Source organism: Salvelinus alpinus, chromosome 34 (assembly GCF_045679555.1).
Source record: "Salvelinus alpinus chromosome 34, SLU_Salpinus.1, whole genome shotgun sequence".
Lineage (NCBI taxonomy): Eukaryota > Metazoa > Chordata > Actinopteri > Salmoniformes > Salmonidae > Salvelinus > Salvelinus alpinus.
Genome location: NC_092119.1, coordinates 7801985 through 7826069, shown reverse-complemented (window position 1 = coordinate 7826069; position 24085 = coordinate 7801985). Strand labels below are relative to the sequence as shown.

Genomic DNA, 24085 nt, shown 5'->3' with positions numbered 1-24085 from the left:
ATCCGCATAGCAGTGAAAGTTAACATTATGTTTTCGAATAACATCCCCAAGAGGTAAAATATATAGTGAAAACAATAGTGGTCCTAAAACGGAACCTTGAGGAACACCGAAATGTACAGTTGATTTGTCAGAGGACAGACCATTCACAGAGACAAACTGATATCTTTCCGACAGGTAAGATCTAAACCAGGCCAGAACTTGTCCGTGTAGACCAATTTGGGTTTCCAGTCTCTCCAAAAGAATGTGGTGATCGATGGTGTCAAAGGCAGCACTAAGGTTTAGTAGCACGAGGACAGATGCAGAGCCTCGGTCTGACGCCATTAAAAGGTCATTTACCACCTTCACAAGTGCAGTCTCAGTGCTATGATGGGGTCTAAAACCAGACTGAAGCATTTCGTATACATTGTTTGTCTTCAGGAAGGCAGTGAGTTGCTGCGCAACAGCTTTTTCTAAAATTTTTGAGAGGAATGGAAGATTCGATATAGGCCGATAGTTTTTTATATTTTCCGGGTCAAGGTTTGGCTTTTTCAAGAGAGGCTTTATCACTGCCACTTTTAGTGAGTTTGGTACACATCCAGTGGATAGAGAGCTGTTTATTATGTTCAACATAGGAGGGCCAAGCACAGGAAGCAGCTCCTTCAGCAGTTTAGTAGGAATAGGATCCAGTATGCAGCTTGAAGGTTTAGAGGCCATGATTATTTTCATCATTGTGTCAAGAGATATAGTACTAAAACACTTAAGTGTCTCTCCCGATCCCAGGCCCTCGCAGAGCTGTGCAGATCCAGGACAGCTAAGCCCTGGAGGAATACGCAGATTCAAAGAGGAGTCCGTAATTTGCTTTCTAATGGTCATGATCTTTTCCTCAAAGAAGTTCATGAATTTATTACTGCTGAAGTGAAAGCCATCCTCTCTTGGGGAATGCTGCTTTTTAGTTAGCTTTGCAACAGTATCAAAAAGAAATTTTGGATTGTTCTTATTTTCCTCGATTAAGTTGGAAAAGTAGGATGATCGAGCAGCAGTGAGGGCTCTTCGGTACTGCACGGTACTGTCTTTCCAAGCTAGTCGGAAGACTTCCAGTTTGGTGTGGCGCCATTTCCGTTCCAATTTCCTGGAAGCTTGCTTCAAAGCTCGGGTATTTTCTGTATACCAGGGAGCTAGTTTCTTATGACAAATGTTTTTCGTTTTTAGGGGTGTAACTGCATCTAGGGTATTGCGCAAGGTTAAATTGAGTTCCTCAGTTAAGTGGTTAACTGATTTTTGTCCTCTGACGTCCTTGGGTAGGCAGAAGGAGTCTGGAAGGGCATCAAGGAATTTTTGTGTTGTCTGAGAATTTATAGCACGACTTTTGATGCTTCTTGGTTGCGGTCTGAGCAGATTATTTGTTGCGATTGCAAACGTAATAAAATGGTGGTCCGATAGTCCAGGATTATGTGGAAAAACATTAAGATCTACAACATTTATTCCATGGGACAAAACTAGGTCCAGAGTATGACTGTGGCAGTGAGTAGGTCCAGAGACATGTTGGACAAAACCCACTGAGTCGATGATGGCTCCGAAAGACTTTTGGAGTGGGTCTGTGGACTTCTCCATGTGAATATTAAAATCACCAAAAATTAGAATATGATCTGCTATGACTACAAGGTCTGATAGGAATTCAGGAAACTCAGAGAGGAATGCTGTATATGGCCCAGGAGGCCTGTAAACAGTAGCTATAAAAAGTGATTGAGTAGGCTGCAAAGATTTCATGACTAGAAGCTCAAAAGACGAAAACGCCATTTTTTTTTTTTGTAAATTGAAATTTGCTATCGTAAATGTTAGCAACACCTCCGCCTTTGCGGGATGCACGGGGGATATGGTCACTAGTGTAACCAGGAGGTGAGGCCTCATTTAACACAGTCAATTCATCAGGCTTAAGCCATGTTTCAGTCAGGCCAATCACATCAAGATTATGATCAGTGATTAGTTCATTGACTATGACTGCCTTTGAAGTGAGGGATCTAACATTAAGTAACCCTATTTTGAGATGTGAGGTATCACGATCTCTTTCAATAATGGCAGGAATGGAGGAGGTCTTTATCCTAATAAGATTGCTAAGGCGAACACCGCCATGTTTAGTTTTGCCCAACCTAGGTCGAGGCACAGACACAGTCTCAATGGGTATGGCTGAGCTGACTACACTGACTGTGCTATTGGCAGACTCCACTAAGCTGGCAGGTAGGCTAACAGCCTGCTGCCTGGCCTGCACCCTATTTCATTGTGGGGCTAGAGGAAATAGAGCCCTATCTATGTTGGTAGATAAGATGAGAGCACCCCTCCAGCTAGGATGGAGTCCGTCACTCCTCAGCAGGTCAGGCTTGGTCCTGTTTGTGGGTGAGTCCCAGAAAGAGGGCCAATTATCTACAAATTCTATCTTTTGGGAGGGGCAGAAAACAGTTTTCAACCAGCGATTGAGTGCTGAGACTCTGCTGTAGAGCTCGTCACTCCCCCTAACTGGGAGGGGGCCAGAGACAATTACTCGATGCCGACACATCTTTCTAGCTGATTTACACGCTGAAGCTATGTTGCACTTGGTGACCTCTGACTGTTTCATTCTAACATCGTTGGTGCCGACGTGGATAACAATATCTCTATACTCTCTACACTCGCCAGATTTAGCTTTAGCCAGCACCATCTTTAGATTAGCCTTAACGTCGGTAGCCCTGCCCCCTGGTAAACAGTGTATGATCGCTGGGTGATTCGTTTTAAGTCTAATACTGCGGGTAATGGAGGGGTGACTAGGGTTTTCAATTTGTCAGAGCTAATGGTGGGAGCCTTCGGCGTCTCAGACCCCGTAACGGGAGGAGTAGAGACAAGAGAAGACTCAGACTCAGACTCCGACTCGCTACATAATGGGGAGAACCGGTTGAAAGTTTCTGTCGGCTGAATGAGCGACACCGGTTGAGCATTCCAACAGCATTTCCCTCCAGAAGCCATGAGAAAGTTGTCCGGCTGCGGGGACTGTGCGGGGGGGTTTATACTAACGTTACTATCTGTACTTACTGGTGGCACAGACGCTGTTTCTTCCTTTCCTACACTGAAATTACCCTTGCCTAACGATTGCGTCTGAAGCTGGGCTTGCAGCACAGCTATTCTCGCCGTAAGGCGATCGTTCTCCTGTATATTATGAGTACAGCGACTGCAATTAGAAGACATCATGTTAATGTTACTACTTAGCTTCGGCTGTTGAAGGTGTTGACGAACCATGTCCAGATAAAGCGTCCGGAGTGAAAAAGTTGAATGAGGGAAAAAAGTTGCGATGGAAAAACTAAAAATATAAACGGTAATTAAAAACAAAAACAAAACAAAAAAACGTAAAGTTGTCAGCTAGCAAAGTAAAGCAAAGTTGGCAGCAAAACGCACAGCAACAAAACGCACAGCAACACGTCTGCAGATTCAACAGGAAGTGACGTTCTCTACGTATCACCCTATGGTACTGTCAATCACAGCCAAATGTGATGCAGCCTGGATTTGAACCAGGGACTGTAGTGACCTCTCTTGCACTGAAATGTGGTGCCTTAGACAACTGCACCACTCGGAAGCCCAGATGACTTATGTACCCCCTTCAAGTAAAGAGTTAACCAATCAACCTGCCATGTTGGCCATGAAGAAAGATAACACACAAAATATTATGTTCTGAATATTAAAAAAAGCAGACGTCACACATTTTGACCTGATCCAGTATTTTTTGTCCAGCTCTTGTCTCACTCATCATCAACTTGTCTTCCAGAAGGTGGACTCCTGCTACCAGTTTCTCTATAGAACAATTTGTGAGATGATTAGTGAAGACAGGTGTGGTGCTTGGTTGGAACTAAACCCTGCAATACCTATTCACTCCAGGACATAAAGGGTTAAAAGTCCCTGAACTGACAGAATGTGATCTTATACAACGATATAGAGTCTGTAGACAGTCTGTAGATACAGAATCAACCATATAAATATAGTTAGGAGAATATGAATAGTTATAAGGACTATATATTACACAGCTACATGTGTGTGGATATCTCCTTCGGTTATTGTCATAACGTCATTGTCACGACTTCCGTCGAAGTCGGTTCCTCTCCTTGTTCGGCGGTCGACGTCACCGGTCTTCTAGCCATCGCCGATCCACCGTTCATTTTCCATTTGTTTTGTCTTGTTTTCCCACACACCTGGTGTACCTTTCCCTCATTACTTGTTGTGTATTTAACCCTCTGTTCCCCCCATGTCTGTGTGTGAAATGGTTCAGTGTTTGGTGTATGCGCACGTTAGACTGGTTGCGCTGGGTTATGTCTACCCGTACTGTGTTTACTGTTCTTAGTGCCGTGTGTTTTGTTCTCCTAAATAAAAGGCTCCGTTTGCTACCAAAATTCTGCTCTCCTGCGCCTGACTCCCTTACAGCCAGTGACGCATACCTAACAGTCATAACACATCGTGGAAGTAAGGGTAGCAGTGATCGAATGTATTACCCCGGCGTATAGTGCAATAAATATGCTGATAGAATTTAGGTAGCCTTGTTCTCAAATTTGCTTTGTTAAAATCCCCAGCTACAATAAATGCAGCCTAAGGATAAATGGTTTCCAGTTTACATAGAGTCCAGTGAAGTTCCTTAAGGGCCGTCTTGGTGTCTGCTTGAGGGGGAATGTACACCGCTGAGACGATGACTGACCAGAATTCTCTTGGGAAAACCTAGTACATGTTCATTAGGGTGTGTGTTTGTTTCCGTGGGTCCAAATCTGAACTCCATCAGTCTCACCATATTTCAAGTGTTTTCAACAACATTTACAGGACTGTTTATAGTCCTCTACGTTCAACCTTTTTGTTCTCAGAAGATGCAGGGAAACAGGAAGGCCATGGTCTCTCTGTCATGCAGTGTTTATGTCAGTGTAATAAAACCTAATAAAGACAGAAATACCAACAACAGTAATGATGGAGACAGTAGTGTTTATGCTATGGTGAACTTTAATGAACTGTGTAGAGAGAGAGATGGACAGAGAGAGAGATGATCAGAGAGTGATGGACAGAGAGAGGGGGATGGACAGAGAGAGAGGGATGGACAGAGAGAGGGGGATGGACAGAGAGAGAGGGATGGACAGAGAGAGAGGGATGGACAGAGAGAGAGAGATGAACAGAGAGAGGGAAAGAAAGAAAATATACAGTTCTATATTTCCACCATCCAGACAGTGTACACTATTAGTATCCATACAGACAGTGTACACTATTAGTATCCATGCAGACAGTGTACACTATTAGTATCCATACAGACAGTGTACACTATTAGTATCCATACAGACAGTCATTGGTCTCAGGATTTGTGTTGGCAGTGACACAACGGTAACATGTGTTTCGTCCCTGGAATCTGACACAGCGATATAAAGGCAGGTATCCATCTATCCTCCTGAAGGAGTCAAACACCTGCTGCTTAGAGGGGTTGGTCACTCCTGGATGGTGCCTTGTAGGGTCCCAAACCGAGGAGAAGACAAAGGCCTTCCGGTTGGCGTTCCAGCCGTTGAAGACGGTCATGAAGGGGAGAATGCTTGTTGCTCCATCAGGGAAGTTGCATCTCTCCAGACAGGGAGAGTAGTTGGAGAAGAAGACGATGCAGTCATTAGGCTTTGCTGCTGTTAACAGAGTCTGCATTTTGCTGGGGTTGGTTTTATCATGCCCCAACAGAAGGTACTCAGCATGGAAGGTGTCAGGTATGGCTGCGATGAGCCGGTCTCCTATGTAGACTCTATAATGCTGTAGTCTGTTCTGGACAACCTGAGGTTGCACACCTACATCAAAGATAGCTCCATTTTGGGTGCACTGCTGTTGGGTGAGTAAGACAGCCATGGCATACTGGTGGTTCTCCAGGCCGAACCTGAACAACAGACAGGAGACAGAAGAGACAGAACACAGAGGATCAGAAACATTACAAACAGACAGGAGACAGAAGAGACAGAACACAGAGGATCAGAAACATTACAAACAGACAGGAGACAGAAGAGACAGAACACAGAGGATCAGAAACATTACAAACAGACAGGAGACAGAAGAGACAGAACACAGAGGATCAGAAACATTACAAACAGACAGGAGACAGAAGAGACAGAACTCAGGATCAGTAACATTACAAACAGACAGGAGACAGAAGAGACAGAACATAGAGGATCAGAAACATTACAAACAGACAGGAGACAGAAGAGACAGAACACAGGATCAGAAACATTACAAACAGACAGGAGACAGAAGAGACAGAACATAGAGGATCAGAAACATTACAAACAGACAGGAGACAGAAGAGACAGAACACAGGATCAGAAACATTACAAACAGACAGGAGACAGAAGAGACAGAACACAGAGGATCAGAAACATTACAAACAGACAGGAGACAGAAGAGACAGAACACAGGATCAGTAACAATACAAACAGACAGGAGACAGAAGAGACAGAACACAGAGGATCAGAAACATTACAAACAGACAGGAGACAGAAGAGACAGAACACAGAGGATCAGAAACATTACAAACAGACAGGAGACAGAAGAGACAGAACACAGAGGATCAGAAACATTATAAACAGACAGGAGACAGAAGAGACAGAACACAGGATCAGTAACAATACAAACAGACAGGAGACAGAAGAGACAGAACACAGAGGATCAGAAACATTACAAACAGACAGGAGACAGAAGAGACAGAACACAGGATCAGAAACATTATAAACAGACAGGAGACAGAAGAGACAGAACACAGGATCAGAAACATTACTAACAGACAGGAGACAGAAGAGACAGAACACAGAGGATCAGAAACATTACAAACAGACAGGAGACAGAAGAGACAGAACACAGAGGATCAGAAACATTACAAACAGACAGGAGACAGAAGAGACAGAACACAGGATCAGAAACATTATAAACAGACAGGAGACAGAAGAGACAGAACACACAGGATCAGAAACATTACAAACAGACAGGAGACAGAAGAGACAGAACACAGAGGATCAGAAACATTACAAACAGACAGGAGACAGAAGAGACAGAACACAGAGGATCAGAAACATTACAAACAGACAGGAGACAGAAGAGACAGAACACAGAGGATCAGAAACATTACAAACAGACAGGAGACAGAAGAGACAGAACACAGGATCAGAAACATTATAAACAGACAGGAGACAGAAGAGACAGAACACAGGATCAGAAACATTACAAACAGACAGGAGACAGAAGAGACAGAAACACAGAGGATCAGACACATTACAAACAGACAGGAGACAGAAGAGACAGAACACAGGATCAGAAACATTACAAACAGACAGGAGACAGAAGAGACAGAACACAGAGGATCAGAAACATTACAAACAGACAGGAGACAGAAGAGACAGAACACAGAGGATCAGAAACATTACAAACAGACAGGAGACAGAAGAGACAGAACACAGAGGATCAGAAACATTATAAACAGACAGGAGACAGAAGAGACAGAACACAGAGGATCAGAAACATTACAAACAGACAGGAGACAGAAGAGACAGAACACAGGATCAGAAACATTATAAACAGACAGGAGACAGAAGAGACAGAACACAGGATCAGAAACATTACTAACAGACAGGAGACAGAAGAGACAGAACACAGAGGATCATAAACATTATAAACAGACAGGAGACAGAAGAGACAGAACACAGAGGATCAGAAACATTACAAACAGACAGGAGACAAAAGAGACAGAACACAGGATCAGAAACATTATAAACAGACAGGAGACAGAAGAGACAGAACACAGAGGATCAGAAACATTATAAACAGACAGGAGACAGAAGAGACAGAACACAGAGGATCAGAAACATTACAAACAGACAGGAGACAGAAGAGACAGAACACAGAGGATCAGAAACATTACAAACAGACAGGAGACAAAAGAGACAGAACACAGGATCAGAAACATTACAAACAGACAGGAGACAGAAGAGACAGAACACAGAGGATCAGAAACATTACAAACAGACAGGAGACAGAATAGACAGAACACAGAGGATCAGAAACATTACAAACAGACAGGAGACAGAAGAGACAGAACACAGAGGATCAGAAACATTACAAACAGACAGGAGACAGAAGAGACAGAACACAGAGGATCAGAAACATTACAAACAGACAGGAGACAGAAGAGACAGAACACAGAGGATCAGAAACATTACAAACAGACAGGAGACAGAACACAGTGGATCAGAAACATTACAAACAGGCAGGAGACAGAAGAGACAGAACACAGGATCAGAAACATTATAAACAGACAGGAGACAGAAGAGACAGAACACAGAGGATCAGAAACATTACAAACAGACAGGAGACAGAAGAGACAGAACACAGGATCAGAACCATTACAAACAGACAGGAAACAGAAGAGACAGAACACAGAGGATCAGAAACATTACAAACAGACAGGAGACAGAAGAGACAGAACACAGAGGATCAGAAACATTACAAACAGACAGGAGACAGAAGAGACAGAACACAGAGGATCAGAAACATTACAAACAGACAGGAGACAGAAGAGACAGAACACAGAGGATCAGAAACATTACAAACAGACAGGAGACAGAAGAGACAGAACACAGAGGATCAGAAACATTACAAACAGACAGGAGACAGAAGAGACAGAACACAGAGGATCAGAAACATTACAAACAGACAGGAGACAGAAGAGACAGAACTCAGGATCAGTAACATTACAAACAGACAGGAGACAGAAGAGACAGAACATAGAGGATCAGAAACATTACAAACAGACAGGAGACAGAAGAGACAGAACACAGGATCAGAAACATTACAAACAGACAGGAGACAGAAGAGACAGAACATAGAGGATCAGAAACATTACAAACAGACAGGAGACAGAAGAGACAGAACACAGGATCAGAAACATTACAAACAGACAGGAGACAGAAGAGACAGAACACAGAGGATCAGAAACATTACAAACAGACAGGAGACAGAAGAGACAGAACACAGGATCAGTAACAATACAAACAGACAGGAGACAGAAGAGACAGAACACAGAGGATCAGAAACATTACAAACAGACAGGAGACAGAAGAGACAGAACACAGAGGATCAGAAACATTACAAACAGACAGGAGACAGAAGAGACAGAACACAGAGGATCAGAAACATTACAAACAGACAGGAGACAGAAGAGACAGAACACAGAGGATCAGAAACATTACAAACAGACAGGAGACAGAAGAGACAGAACACAGAGGATCAGACACATTATAAACAGACAGGAGACAGAAGAGACAGAACACAGAGGATCAGAAACATTACAAACAGACAGGAGACAGAAGAGACAGAACACAGGATCAGAAACATTATAAACAGACAGGAGACAGAAGAGACAGAACACAGGATCAGAAACATTACAAACAGACAGGAGACAGAAGAGACAGAAACACAGAGGATCAGACACATTACAAACAGACAGGAGACAGAAGAGACAGAACACAGGATCAGAAACATTACAAACAGACAGGAGACAGAAGAGACAGAACACAGAGGATCAGAAACATTACAAACAGACAGGAGACAGAAGAGACAGAACACAGAGGATCAGAAACATTACAAACAGACAGGAGACAGAAGAGACAGAACACAGAGGATCAGAAACATTATAAACAGACAGGAGACAGAAGAGACAGAACACAGAGGATCAGAAACATTACAAACAGACAGGAGACAGAAGAGACAGAACACAGGATCAGAAACATTATAAACAGACAGGAGACAGAAGAGACAGAACACAGGATCAGAAACATTACTAACAGACAGGAGACAGAAGAGACAGAACACAGAGGATCATAAACATTATAAACAGACAGGAGACAGAAGAGACAGAACACAGAGGATCAGAAACATTACAAACAGACAGGAGACAAAAGAGACAGAACACAGGATCAGAAACATTATAAACAGACAGGAGACAGAAGAGACAGAACACAGAGGATCAGAAACATTATAAACAGACAGGAGACAGAAGAGACAGAACACAGAGGATCAGAAACATTACAAACAGACAGGAGACAGAAGAGACAGAACACAGAGGATCAGAAACATTACAAACAGACAGGAGACAAAAGAGACAGAACACAGGATCAGAAACATTACAAACAGACAGGAGACAGAAGAGACAGAACACAGAGGATCAGAAACATTACAAACAGACAGGAGACAGAAGAGACAGAACACAGAGGATCAGAAACATTACAAACAGACAGGAGACAGAAGAGACAGAACACAGAGGATCAGAAACATTACAAACAGACAGGAGACAGAAGAGACAGAACACAGAGGATCAGAAACATTACAAACAGACAGGAGACAGAAGAGACAGAACACAGAGGATCAGAAACATTACAAACAGACAGGAGACAGAACACAGTGGATCAGAAACATTACAAACAGGCAGGAGACAGAAGAGACAGAACACAGGATCAGAAACATTATAAACAGACAGGAGACAGTAGAGACAGAACACAGAGGATCAGAAACATTACAAACAGACAGGAGACAGAAGAGACAGAACACAGGATCAGAAACATTACAAACAGACAGGAAACAGAAGAGACAGAACACAGAGGATCAGAAACATTACAAACAGACAGGAGACAGAAGAGACAGAACACAGAGGATCAGAAACATTACAAACAGACAGGAGACAGAAGAGACAGAACACAGAGGATCAGAAACATTACAAACAGACAGGAGACAGAAGAGACAGAACACAGAGGATCAGAAACATTACAAACAGACAGGAGACAGAAGAGACAGAACACAGAGGATCAGAAACATTACAAACAGACAGGAGACAGAAGAGACAGAACACAGAGGATCAGAAACATTACAAACAGACAGGAGACAGAAGAGACAGAACTCAGGATCAGTAACATTACAAACAGACAGGAGACAGAAGAGACAGAACATAGAGGATCAGAAACATTACAAACAGACAGGAGACAGAAGAGACAGAACACAGGATCAGAAACATTACAACCAGACAGGAGACAGAAGAGACAGAACATAGAGGATCAGAAACATTACAAACAGACAGGAGACAGAAGAGACAGAACACAGGATCAGAAACATTATAAACAGACAGGAGACAGAAGAGACAGAACACAGGATCAGAAACATTACTAACAGACAGGAGACAGAAGAGACAGAACACAGAGGATCATAAACATTATAAACAGACAGGAGACAGAAGAGACAGAACACAGAGGATCAGAAACATTACAAACAGACAGGAGACAAAAGAGACAGAACACAGGATCAGAAACATTATAAACAGACAGGAGACAGAAGAGACAGAACACAGAGGATCAGAAACATTATAAACAGACAGGAGACAGAAGAGACAGAACACAGAGGATCAGAAACATTACAAACAGACAGGAGACAGAAGAGACAGAACACAGAGGATCAGAAACATTACAAACAGACAGGAGACAAAAGAGACAGAACACAGGATCAGAAACATTACAAACAGACAGGAGACAGAAGAGACAGAACACAGAGGATCAGAAACATTACAAACAGACAGGAGACAGAAGAGACAGAACACAGAGGATCAGAAACATTACAAACAGACAGGAGACAGAAGAGACAGAACACAGAGGATCAGAAACATTACAAACAGACAGGAGACAGAAGAGACAGAACACAGAGGATCAGAAACATTACAAACAGACAGGAGACAGAAGAGACAGAACACAGAGGATCAGAAACATTACAAACAGACAGGAGACAGAACACAGTGGATCAGAAACATTACAAACAGGCAGGAGACAGAAGAGACAGAACACAGGATCAGAAACATTATAAACAGACAGGAGACAGTAGAGACAGAACACAGAGGATCAGAAACATTACAAACAGACAGGAGACAGAAGAGACAGAACACAGGATCAGAAACATTACAAACAGACAGGAAACAGAAGAGACAGAACACAGAGGATCAGAAACATTACAAACAGACAGGAGACAGAAGAGACAGAACACAGAGGATCAGAAACATTACAAACAGACAGGAGACAGAAGAGACAGAACACAGAGGATCAGAAACATTACAAACAGACAGGAGACAGAAGAGACAGAACACAGAGGATCAGAAACATTACAAACAGACAGGAGACAGAAGAGACAGAACACAGAGGATCAGAAACATTACAAACAGACAGGAGACAGAAGAGACAGAACACAGAGGATCAGAAACATTACAAACAGACAGGAGACAGAAGAGACAGAACTCAGGATCAGTAACATTACAAACAGACAGGAGACAGAAGAGACAGAACATAGAGGATCAGAAACATTACAAACAGACAGGAGACAGAAGAGACAGAACACAGGATCAGAAACATTACAACCAGACAGGAGACAGAAGAGACAGAACATAGAGGATCAGAAACATTACAAACAGACAGGAGACAGAAGAGACAGAACACAGGATCAGAAACATTACAAACAGACAGGAGACAGAAGAGACAGAACACAGAGGATCAGAAACATTACAAACAGACAGGAGACAGAAGAGACAGAACACAGGATCAGGAACAATACAAACAGACAGGAGACAGAAGAGACAGAACACAGAGGATCAGAAACATTACAAACAGACAGGAGACAGAAGAGACAGAACACAGAGGATCAGAAACATTACAAACAGACAGGAGACAGAAGAGACAGAACACAGAGGATCAGAAACATTACAAACAGACAGGAGACAGAAGAGACAGAACACAGAGGATCAGAAACATTATAAACAGACAGGAGACAGAAGAGACAGAACACAGGATCAGTAACAATACAAACAGACAGGAGACAGAAGAGACAGAACACAGAGGATCAGAAACATTACAAACAGACAGGAGACAGAAGAGACAGAACACAGGATCAGAAACATTATAAACAGACAGGAGACAGAAGAGACAGAACACAGGATCAGAAACATTACTAACAGACAGGAGACAGAAGAGACAGAACACAGAGGATCAGAAACATTACAAACAGACAGGAGACAGAAGAGACAGAACACAGAGGATCAGAAACATTACAAACAGACAGGAGACAGAAGAGACAGAACACAGAGGATCAGACACATTATAAACAGACAGGAGACAGAAGAGACAGAACACAGAGGATCAGAAACATTACAAACAGACAGGAGACAGAAGAGACAGAACACAGGATCAGAAACATTATAAACAGACAGGAGACAGAAGAGACAGAACACAGGATCAGAAACATTACAAACAGACAGGAGACAGAAGAGACAGAAACACAGAGGATCAGACACATTACAAACAGACAGGAGACAGAAGAGACAGAACACAGGATCAGAAACATTACAAACAGACAGGAGACAGAAGAGACAGAACACAGAGGATCAGAAACATTACAAACAGACAGGAGACAGAAGAGACAGAACACAGAGGATCAGAAACATTACAAACAGACAGGAGACAGAAGAGACAGAACACAGAGGATCAGAAACATTATAAACAGACAGGAGACAGAAGAGACAGAACACAGAGGATCAGAAACATTACAAACAGACAGGAGACAGAAGAGACAGAACACAGAGGATCAGAAACATTACAAACAGACAGGAGACAGAAGAGACAGAACACAGAGGATCAGACACATTATAAACAGACAGGAGACAGAAGAGACAGAACACAGAGGATCAGAAACATTACAAACAGACAGGAGACAGAAGAGACAGAACACAGGATCAGAAACATTATAAACAGACAGGAGACAGAAGAGACAGAACACAGGATCAGAAACATTACAAACAGACAGGAGACAGAAGAGACAGAAACACAGAGGATCAGACACATTACAAACAGAGGAGACAGAAGAGACAGAACACAGGATCAGAAACATTACAAACAGACAGGAGACAGAAGAGACAGAACACAGAGGATCAGAAACATTACAAACAGACAGGAGACAGAAGAGACAGAACACAGAGGATCAGAAACATTACAAACAGACAGGAGACAGAAGAGACAGAACACAGAGGATCAGAAACATTATAAACAGACAGGAGACAGAAGAGACAGAACACAGAGGATCAGAAACATTACAAACAGACAGGAGACAGAAGAGACAGAACACAGAGGATCAGAAACATTACAAACAGACAGGAGACAGAAGAGACAGAACACAGAGGATCAGACACATTATAAACAGACAGGAGACAGAAGAGACAGAACACAGAGGATCAGAAACATTACAAACAGACAGGAGACAGAAGAGACAGAACACAGGATCAGAAACATTATAAACAGACAGGAGACAGAAGAGACAGAACACAGGATCAGAAACATTACAAACAGACAGGAGACAGAAGAGACAGAAACACAGAGGATCAGACACATTACAAACAGACAGGAGACAGAAGAGACAGAACACAGGATCAGAAACATTACAAACAGACAGGAGACAGAAGAGACAGAACACAGAGGATCAGAAACATTACAAACAGACAGGAGACAGAAGAGACAGAACACAGAGGATCAGAAACATTACAAACAGACAGGAGACAGAAGAGACAGAACACAGAGGATCAGAAACATTATAAACAGACAGGAGACAGAAGAGACAGAACACAGGATCAGAAACATTACTAACAGACAGGAGACAGAAGAGACAGAACACAGAGGATCATAAACATTATAAACAGACAGGAGACAAAAGAGACAGAACACAGGATCAGAAACATTACAAACAGACAGGAGACAGAAGAGACAGAACACAGAGGATCAGAAACATTACAAACAGACAGGAGACAGAAGAGACAGAACACAGAGGATCAGAAACATTACAAACAGACAGGAGACAGAACACAGTGGATCAGAAACATTACAAACAGGCAGGAGACAGAAGAGACAGAACACAGGATCAGAAACATTATAAACAGACAGGAGACAGTAGAGACAGAACACAGAGGATCAGAAACATTACAAACAGACAGGAGACAGAAGAGACAGAACACAGGATCAGAAACATTACAAACAGACAGGAAACAGAAGAGACAGAACACAGAGGATCAGAAACATTACAAACAGACAGGAGACAGAAGAGACAGAACACAGAGGATCAGAAACATTACAAACAGACAGGAGACAGAAGAGACAGAACACAGAGGATCAGAAACATTACAAACAGACAGGAGACAGAAGAGACAGAACACAGAGGATCAGAAACATTACAAACAGACAGGAGACAGAAGAGACAGAACACAGAGGATCAGAAACATTACAAACAGACAGGAGACAGAAGAGACAGAACACAGAGGATCAGAAACATTACAAACAGACAGGAGACAGAAGAGACAGAACTCAGGATCAGTAACATTACAAACAGACAGGAGACAGATGAGACAGAACACAGAGGATCAGAAACATTACAAACAGACAGGAGACAGAAGAGACAGAACATAGAGGATCAGAAACATTACAAACAGACAGGAGACAGAAGAGACAGACCACAGGATCAGAAACATTACAACCAGACAGGAGACAGAAGAGACAGAACATAGAGGATCAGAAACATTACAAACAGACAGGAGACAGAAGAGACAGAACACAGGATCAGAAACATTACAAACAGACAGGAGACAGAAGAGACAGAACACAGAGGATCAGAAACATTACAAACAGACAGGAGACAGAAGAGACAGAACACAGGATCAGTAACAATACAAACAGACAGGAGACAGAAGAGACAGAACACAGAGGATCAGAAACATTACAAACAGACAGGAGACAGAAGAGACAGAACACAGAGGATCAGAAACATTACAAACAGACAGGAGACAGAAGAGACAGAACACAGAGGATCAGAAACATTACAAACAGACAGGAGACAGAAGAGACAGAACACAGAGGATCAGAAACATTATAAACAGACAGGAGACAGAAGAGACAGAACACAGGATCAGTAACAATACAAACAGACAGGAGACAGAAGAGACAGAACACAGAGGATCAGAAACATTACAAACAGACAGGAGACAGAAGAGACAGAACACAGGATCAGAAACATTATAAACAGACAGGAGACAGAAGAGACAGAACACAGGATCAGAAACATTACTAACAGACAGGAGACAGAAGAGACAGAACACAGAGGATCAGAAACATTACAAACAGACAGGAGACAGAAGAGACAGAACACAGAGGATCAGAAACATTACAAACAGACAGGAGACAGAAGAGACAGAACACAGAGGATCAGACACATTATAAACAGACAGGAGACAGAAGAGACAGAACACAGAGGATCAGAAACATTACAAACAGACAGGAGACAGAAGAGACAGAACACAGGATCAGAAACATTATAAACAGACAGGAGACAGAAGAGACAGAACACAGGATCAGAAACATTACAAACAGACAGGAGACAGAAGAGACAGAAACACAGAGGATCAGACACATTACAAACAGACAGGAGACAGAAGAGACAGAACACAGGATCAGAAACATTACAAACAGACAGGAGACAGAAGAGACAGAACACAGAGGATCAGAAACATTACAAACAGACAGGAGACAGAAGAGACAGAACACAGAGGATCAGAAACATTACAAACAGACAGGAGACAGAAGAGACAGAACACAGAGGATCAGAAACATTATAAACAGACAGGAGACAGAAGAGACAGAACACAGAGGATCAGAAACATTACAAACAGACAGGAGACAGAAGAGACAGAACACAGGATCAGAAACATTATAAACAGACAGGAGACAGAAGAGACAGAACACAGGATCAGAAACATTACTAACAGACAGGAGACAGAAGAGACAGAACACAGAGGATCATAAACATTACAAACAGACAGGAGACAGAAGAGACAGAACACAGAGGATCAGAAACATTACAAACAGACAGGAGACAAAAGAGACAGAACACAGGATCAGAAACATTATAAACAGACAGGAGACAGAAGAGACAGAACACAGAGGATCAGAAACATTATAAACAGACAGGAGACAGAAGAGACAGAACACAGAGGATCAGAAACATTACAAACAGACAGGAGACAGAAGAGACAGAACACAGAGGATCAGAAACATTACAAACAGACAGGAGACAAAAGAGACAGAACACAGGATCAGAAACATTACAAACAGACAGGAGACAGAAGAGACAGAACACAGAGGATCAGAAACATTACAAACAGACAGGAGACAGAAGAGACAGAACACAGAGGATCAGAAACATTACAAACAGACAGGAGACAGAAGAGACAGAACACAGAGGATCAGAAACATTACAAACAGACAGGAGACAGAAGAGACAGAACACAGAGGATCAGAAACATTACAAACAGACAGGAGACAGAACACAGTGGATCAGAAACATTACAAACAGGCAGGAGACAGAAGAGACAGAACACAGGATCAGAAACATTATAAACAGACAGGAGACAGAAGAGACAGAACACAGAGGATCAGAAACATTACAAACAGACAGGAGACAGAAGAGACAGAACACAGGATCAGAAACATTACAAACAGACAGGAGACAGAAGAGACAGAACACAGAGGATCAGAAACATTACAAACAGACAGGAGACAGAAGAGACAGAACACAGAGGATCAGAAACATTACAAACAGACAGGAGACAGAAGAGACAGAACACAGAGGATCAGAAACATTACAAACAGACAGGAGACAGAAGAGACAGAACACAGAGGATCAGAAACATTACAAACAGACAGGAGACAGAAGAGACAGAACACAGAGGATCAGAAACATTACAAACAGACAGGAGACAGAAGAGACAGAACACAGAGGATCAGAAACATTACAAACAGACAGGAGACAGAAGAGACAGAACACAGAGGATCAGAAACATTACAAACAGACAGGAGACAGAACACAGTGGATCAGAAACATTACAAACAGACAGGAGACAGAAGAGACAGAACACAGGATCAGAAACATTATAAACAGACAGGAGACAGAAGAGACAGAACACAGAGGATCAGAAACATTACAAACAGACAGGAGACAGAAGAGACAGAACACAGGATCAGAAACATTACAAACAGACAGGAGACAGAAGAGACAGAACACAGAGGATCAGAAACACGGGATCTTTCTGAAACAGTAGAAACAGACAGGAGGAGGAAACTCCCAACTATTTGACAGAAACTAAAGTTTGAAGATATGAATATGTGCACTGTTACTTTTGCATAAATTATCACCGCCATCTCATGGACAAAGTTAAGAGAGGTCTGAGATAGTGCCCTCTGTAATTATTATAATATTCAAAATGCTACAGTCTATACTAGCAATACAGTCTATACTAGCAATACAGTTTATACTAACAATACAGTCTATATTAGCAATACAGTCTATACTAGCAATACAGTCTATACTAGCAATACAGTCTATACTAGCAATGCAGTCTATACTAGCAATACAGTCTAGATTAGCAATACAGTCTATACTAGCAATACAGGCTATACTAACAATACAGTCTATACTAGCAATACAGTCTATACTAACAATACAGGCTACACTAGCAATACAGTCTATACTAGCAATACAGTCTATACTAACAATACAGTCTATACTAACAATACAGTCTATACTAACAATACAGTCTATACTAGCAATATAGTCTATATTAGCAATACAGTCTATACTAGCAATACAGTCTATACTAACAATACAGTCTTTACTAGCAATACAGTCTATATTAACAATACAGTCTATACTAACAATACAGTCTTTACTAGCAATACAGTCTATATTAACAATACAGTCTATACTAACAATATAGTCTATACTAGCATCTTGTCTTGTCTGCAGTCCAGGGACTTCATTTACTAGGCTAAGCGTTTGTCCCGTGTACACGGTTTGAACCAGTGTTTTTAACAGTCGATCAAAGAGTCAGGACAGAACAAAAATATCGTACGAATGTTAATTAAGAGGAATATAAACTTCAAATGTTCCCCAAAAATGTTTCTAATAATGGCTAATAATTCTGTCTAAAAGTAATTTAGGAGTTCTTAGAGTCTGAATGAACAGAGAAACACCCACCTTCTCATCTCTTGTACCACATTAGCCAAGACCTCTTGATTGATAGCATCCACCTGGCCTCCAGGCCAGAGAGACAGCAGAAAGAGAATGACAACTCCCCTCATAGCTACACACACAGCTGAAACACACAGGAACACACTATATATATACACAGCTGAAACACACAGGAACACACTATATACACACACAGCTGAAACTGTAGGAGTAAATGAGATGTATAGGACAGCACATAGATGTATAAAATGGCTGAACATTAAAAATAGATCACAGTAATGAAAGGGAGAGACACATGGTCTGCTGACCTGACACTAATGATAAAGAGATTCATAGTCAGCTGCTTCTAAACAGAGGCTTCTAGGACCGAATCTGCTGATTCCAATAAAGGCAAACTGAACAGCTGACCTGACACTAATGATAAAGAGACACATGGTCTGATGACCTGACACTAAGGATAGAGAAACACATGAACAGCTGACCTGACACTAAGGATAGAGAAACACATGAACAGCTGACCTGACACTAATGATAAAGAGACACATGGTCTGATGACCTGGCACTAATGATAAAGAGATTCATAGTCAGCTGCTTCTAAACAGAGGTTTCTAGGACCGAATCTGCTGATTCCAATAAAGGCAAACTGAACAAAGAGTACATTGACACATTAATGAAAGGAATTGAGACATTATGATGACACACTAAAAGATAGAGGGTCCAGCCACCATTATAATCTAACTGAAAACAGATATGGGCGTTATTGGGGCGTGAACAAGTAGGAAGCTTGAACTAAAAGATAATGGTGGTGAAAGACTTAAGAAAAGAAAGGTCATTTGGATAAGGGATGGACATAATACTATGTGTGTATAAATATAACAGCTAGGGTGCTGGGAAATTGGGTGTTCCGCGGGACATTCCGGCTTGCTATACAAATTGTATTAAAAAGTCTATTTGATTTCACAAGTTCTTACGAGTGTTATATTTCTGAGATGATTTTCCACGACATATTACACAGGAACACACTATATATACACAGCTGAAACACACAGGAACACACTATATATACACACAGCTGAAACACACAGGAACACACTATATATACACACACAGGAACACACAGGAACACACTATATATACACACAGCTGAAACACACAGGAACACACTATATATACACACAGCTGAAACACACAGGAACACACTATATATACACACACAGGAACACACAGGAACACACTATATATACACACACACAGCTGAAACACACAGGAACACACTATATATACACACACAGCTGAAACACACTATATACACACCGACAATACAAAACATTATGAACACCTACTCCTTCCACCACATAGACTGACCACAGACTGACCACAGACTGACCACAGACTGACCACAGACTGACCATAGACTGACCACAGACTGGCCACAGACTGACCACAGACTGACCACAGACTGACCACAGACTGACCATAGACTGGCCACAGACTGGCCACAGACTGACCACAGACTGACCACAGACTGGCCACAGACTGACCACAGACTGACCACAGACTGACCACAGACTGACCACAGACTGACCAGGTGAATCCAGCTGAAAGCTATGATCCCTTAATTGATGTCACCTGTTAAATCCAATCAGTGTAGATGAAGGGGAGGAGTCAGGTTAAGAAGGAAGGATTTTTAAACCTTGAGACAATTGAGACATGGATTGTGTATCTGTGCCATTCAGATGAAGTGCCTTTAAACAGGGTATGGTAGTAGTTGCCAGGCACACTGGTTTGAGTGTGTCAAGAACTTCAACGCTGCTGGGTTTTTCACACTCAACAGTTTCCTGTGTCTATCAAGAATGGTTCACCACCCAAAGGACATCCAGCCAACTTGACACAACTCTGGGAAGCATTGGAGTCAACATGGGCCAGCATCCCTGTGGAACGCTTTTGCCACCTTGTAGAGTCCATGTCCTGATGAATTGAGGCTGTTCTGAGGGAAACCGGGGTAACTCAGTATTAAGGTGTTCTTAATGTTTTGTATACTCAGTATTTACGTATTCTGTTTAGGAGCTCATGGAGGGCTACAAAGGTCTTGATTATATAAAATCAACAATGTTGATGAGCAGTAGAAAATAACATTAGATACAAGTCAAGTAGAAGACACTTACAGAGATTGTAGATGGCTGGTTTATGTCCTCTAGATTGTAGATGGCTGGTTGATGTCCTCTAGATTGTAGATGGCTGGTTTATGTCCTCTAGATTGTAGACGGCTGGTTTATGTCCTCTAGATTGTAGATGGCTGGTTGATGTCCTCTAGATTGTAGATGGCTGGTTGATGTCCTCTAGGTTGTAGATGGCTGGTTTATGTCCTCTAGATTGTAGATGGCTGGTTGATGTCCTCTAGATTGTAGATGGCTGGTTGATGTCCTCTAGATTGTAGATGGCTGGTTGATGTCCTCTAGATTGTAGATGGCTGGTTGATGTCCTCTAGATTGTAGATGGCTGGTTGATGTCCTCTAGATTGTAGATGGCTGGTTGATGTCCTCTAGATTGTAGATGGCTGGTTTATGTCCTCTAGATTGTAGATGGCTGATGTCCTCTAGATTGTAGATGGCTGGTTTATGTCCTCTAGATTGTAGATGGCTGGTTTATGTCCTCTAGATTGTAGATGGCTGGTTGATGTCCTCTAGATTGTAGATGGCTGGTTTATGTCCTCTAGATTGTAGACGGCTGGTTTATGTCCTCTAGATTGTAGATGGCTGATGTCCTCTAGATTGTAGATGGCTGGTTTATGTCCTCTAGATTGTAGATGGCTGGTTTATGTCCTCTAGATTGTAGATGGCTGGTTTATGTCCTCTAGATTGTAGATGGCTGGTTTATGTCCTCTAGATTGTAGATGGCTGGTTGGTGTCCTCTAGATTGTAGATGGCTGGTTGATGTCCTCTAGATTGTAGACGGCTGGTTTATGTCCTCTAGATTGTAGATGGCTGGTTGATGTCCTCTAGATTGTAGATGGCTGGTTGATGTCCTCTAGGTTGTAGATGGCTGGTTTATGTCCTCTAGATTGTAGATGGCTGGTTTATGTCCTCTAGATTGTAGATGGCTGGTTGATGTCCTCTAGATTGTAGATGGCTGGTTGATGTCCTCTAGATTGTAGATGGCTGGTTTATGTCCTCTAGATTGTAGACGGCTGGTTTATGTCCTCTAGATTGTAGATGGCTGGTTGATGTCCTCTAGATTGTAGATGGCTGGTTGATGTCCTCTAGGTTGTAGATGGCTGGTTTATGTCCTCTAGATTGTAGATGGCTGGTTGATGTCCTCTAGATTGTAGATGGCTGGTTGATGTCCTCTAGATTGTAGATGGCTGGTTGATGTCCTCTAGATTGTAGATGGCTGGTTTATGTCCTCTAGATTGTAGATGGCTGGCTGATGTCCTCTAGATTGTAGATGGCTGGTTTATGTCCTCTAGATTGTAGATGGCTGGTTTATGTCCTCTAGATTGTAGATGGCTGGTTTATGTCCTCTAGATTGTAGATGGCTGGCTGATGTCCTCTAGATTGTAGATGGCTGGTTGATGTCCTCTAGATTGTAGATGGCTGGTTTATGTCCTCTAGATTGTAGATGGCTGGTTTATGTCCTCTAGATTGTAGATGGCTGGTTTATGTCCTCTAGGTTGTAGATGGCTGGTTTATGTCCTCTAGATTGTAGATGGCTGGTTTATGTCCTCTAGATTGTAGATGGCTGGTTTATGTCCTCTAGATTGTAGATGGCTGGTTTATGTCCTCTAGATTGTAGATGGCTGGTTTATGTCCTCTAGATTGTAGATGGCTGGTTTATGTCCTCTAGATTGTAGATGGCTGGTTGATGTCCTCTAGATTGTAGATGGCTGGTTTATGTCCTCTAGATTGTAGATGGCTGGTTTATGACCTCTAGATTGTAGATGGCTGGTTTATGTCCTCTAGATTGTAGATGGCTGGTTTATGTCCTCTAGATTGTAGATGGCTGGTTTATGTCCTCTAGATTGTAGATGGCTGGTTTATGTCCTCTAGATTGTAGATGGCTGGTTGGTGTCCTCTAGATTGTAGATGGCTGCCTGATGTCCTCTAGATTGTAGATGGCTGGTTGATGTCCTCTAGATTGTAGATGGCTGGTTGATGTCCTCTAGATTGTAGATGGCTGGTTTATGTCCTCTAGATTGTAGATGGCTGGCTGATGTCCTCTAGATTGTAGATGGCTGGTTTATGTCCTCTAGATTGTAGATGGCTGGTTGATGTCCTCTAGATTGTAGATGGCTGGTTGATGTCCTCTAGATTGTAGATGGCTGGTTTATGACCTCTAGATTGTAGATGGCTGCCTGATGTCCTCTAGATTGTAGATGGCTGCCTGATGTCCTCTAGGTTGTAGATGGCTGCCTGATGTCCTCTATCCAAGACAAAACAGATGAAGTTTAACTCAAGTTATGGAAAACATCTAAAACAAACTTAGACATTTACTTTATTTAAATCAGCAGAACAACAGTTATCACATTTAGTTCAGAGAGAAGATACTAATTCACCAGGTACCTGTTGAAGGGTTGTTGCTGTGTCCATGTGAGCAGCGCTTTATAGGGATTTATGTGTTAATATTTATCAGGGGAAGGGAGGGCAGAGGGAGGGACAGGTGATGCAATAACTTTACTGGAAATAGAATGTTATTATTGACCCTGGATTTGTTCTAGATCAATAAAGGGTAAATAAATAAAATAAATAAATTGACCTGTTCACATCGTTGCTATTCATTTCTTGCTAGTTTCTTTTGATTTATGTTTTGTTTTATTCATATATTATCTCTTTCATCTGTCAAATATGTTGAATGTAAAGTCTATTGTCTCTGTCAATCCCAGTAGTTATTTATATGTTTAATATGAAATGGTTAATAAAAACATGACTGCCTTATGTACCTCCTCCAAGTAAAATGCCAG

The 24085-nt window shown here is 41.9% G+C and overlaps 1 protein-coding gene across 2 annotated transcripts in view; it reads right to left on the bottom strand.

Annotated features, from left to right (window-relative positions):
- Positions 1 to 23706, bottom strand: part of LOC139563451 (uro-adherence factor A-like) — a 52842-nt gene extending 29136 nt beyond the window's left edge. The window contains exons 1-3 of one of the 2 annotated variants that reach the window (XM_071382138.1): positions 21294 to 21446; positions 19135 to 19252; positions 4960 to 5878 (exon numbers count right to left, since the gene is read on the bottom strand). In XM_071382138.1, coding sequence (XP_071238239.1) covers positions 5293 to 5878; positions 19135 to 19238 — 690 coding nt within the window. In that variant the 5' untranslated portion in view covers positions 19239 to 19252; positions 21294 to 21446 and the 3' untranslated portion in view covers positions 4960 to 5292. Of the gene's footprint in view, positions 1 to 4959; positions 5879 to 19134; positions 19253 to 21293 lie in introns of those variants that run through there. The other variant, XM_071382137.1, reaches the window with a different exon arrangement.
- Positions 23707 to 24085: the final 379 nt, after the last annotated feature.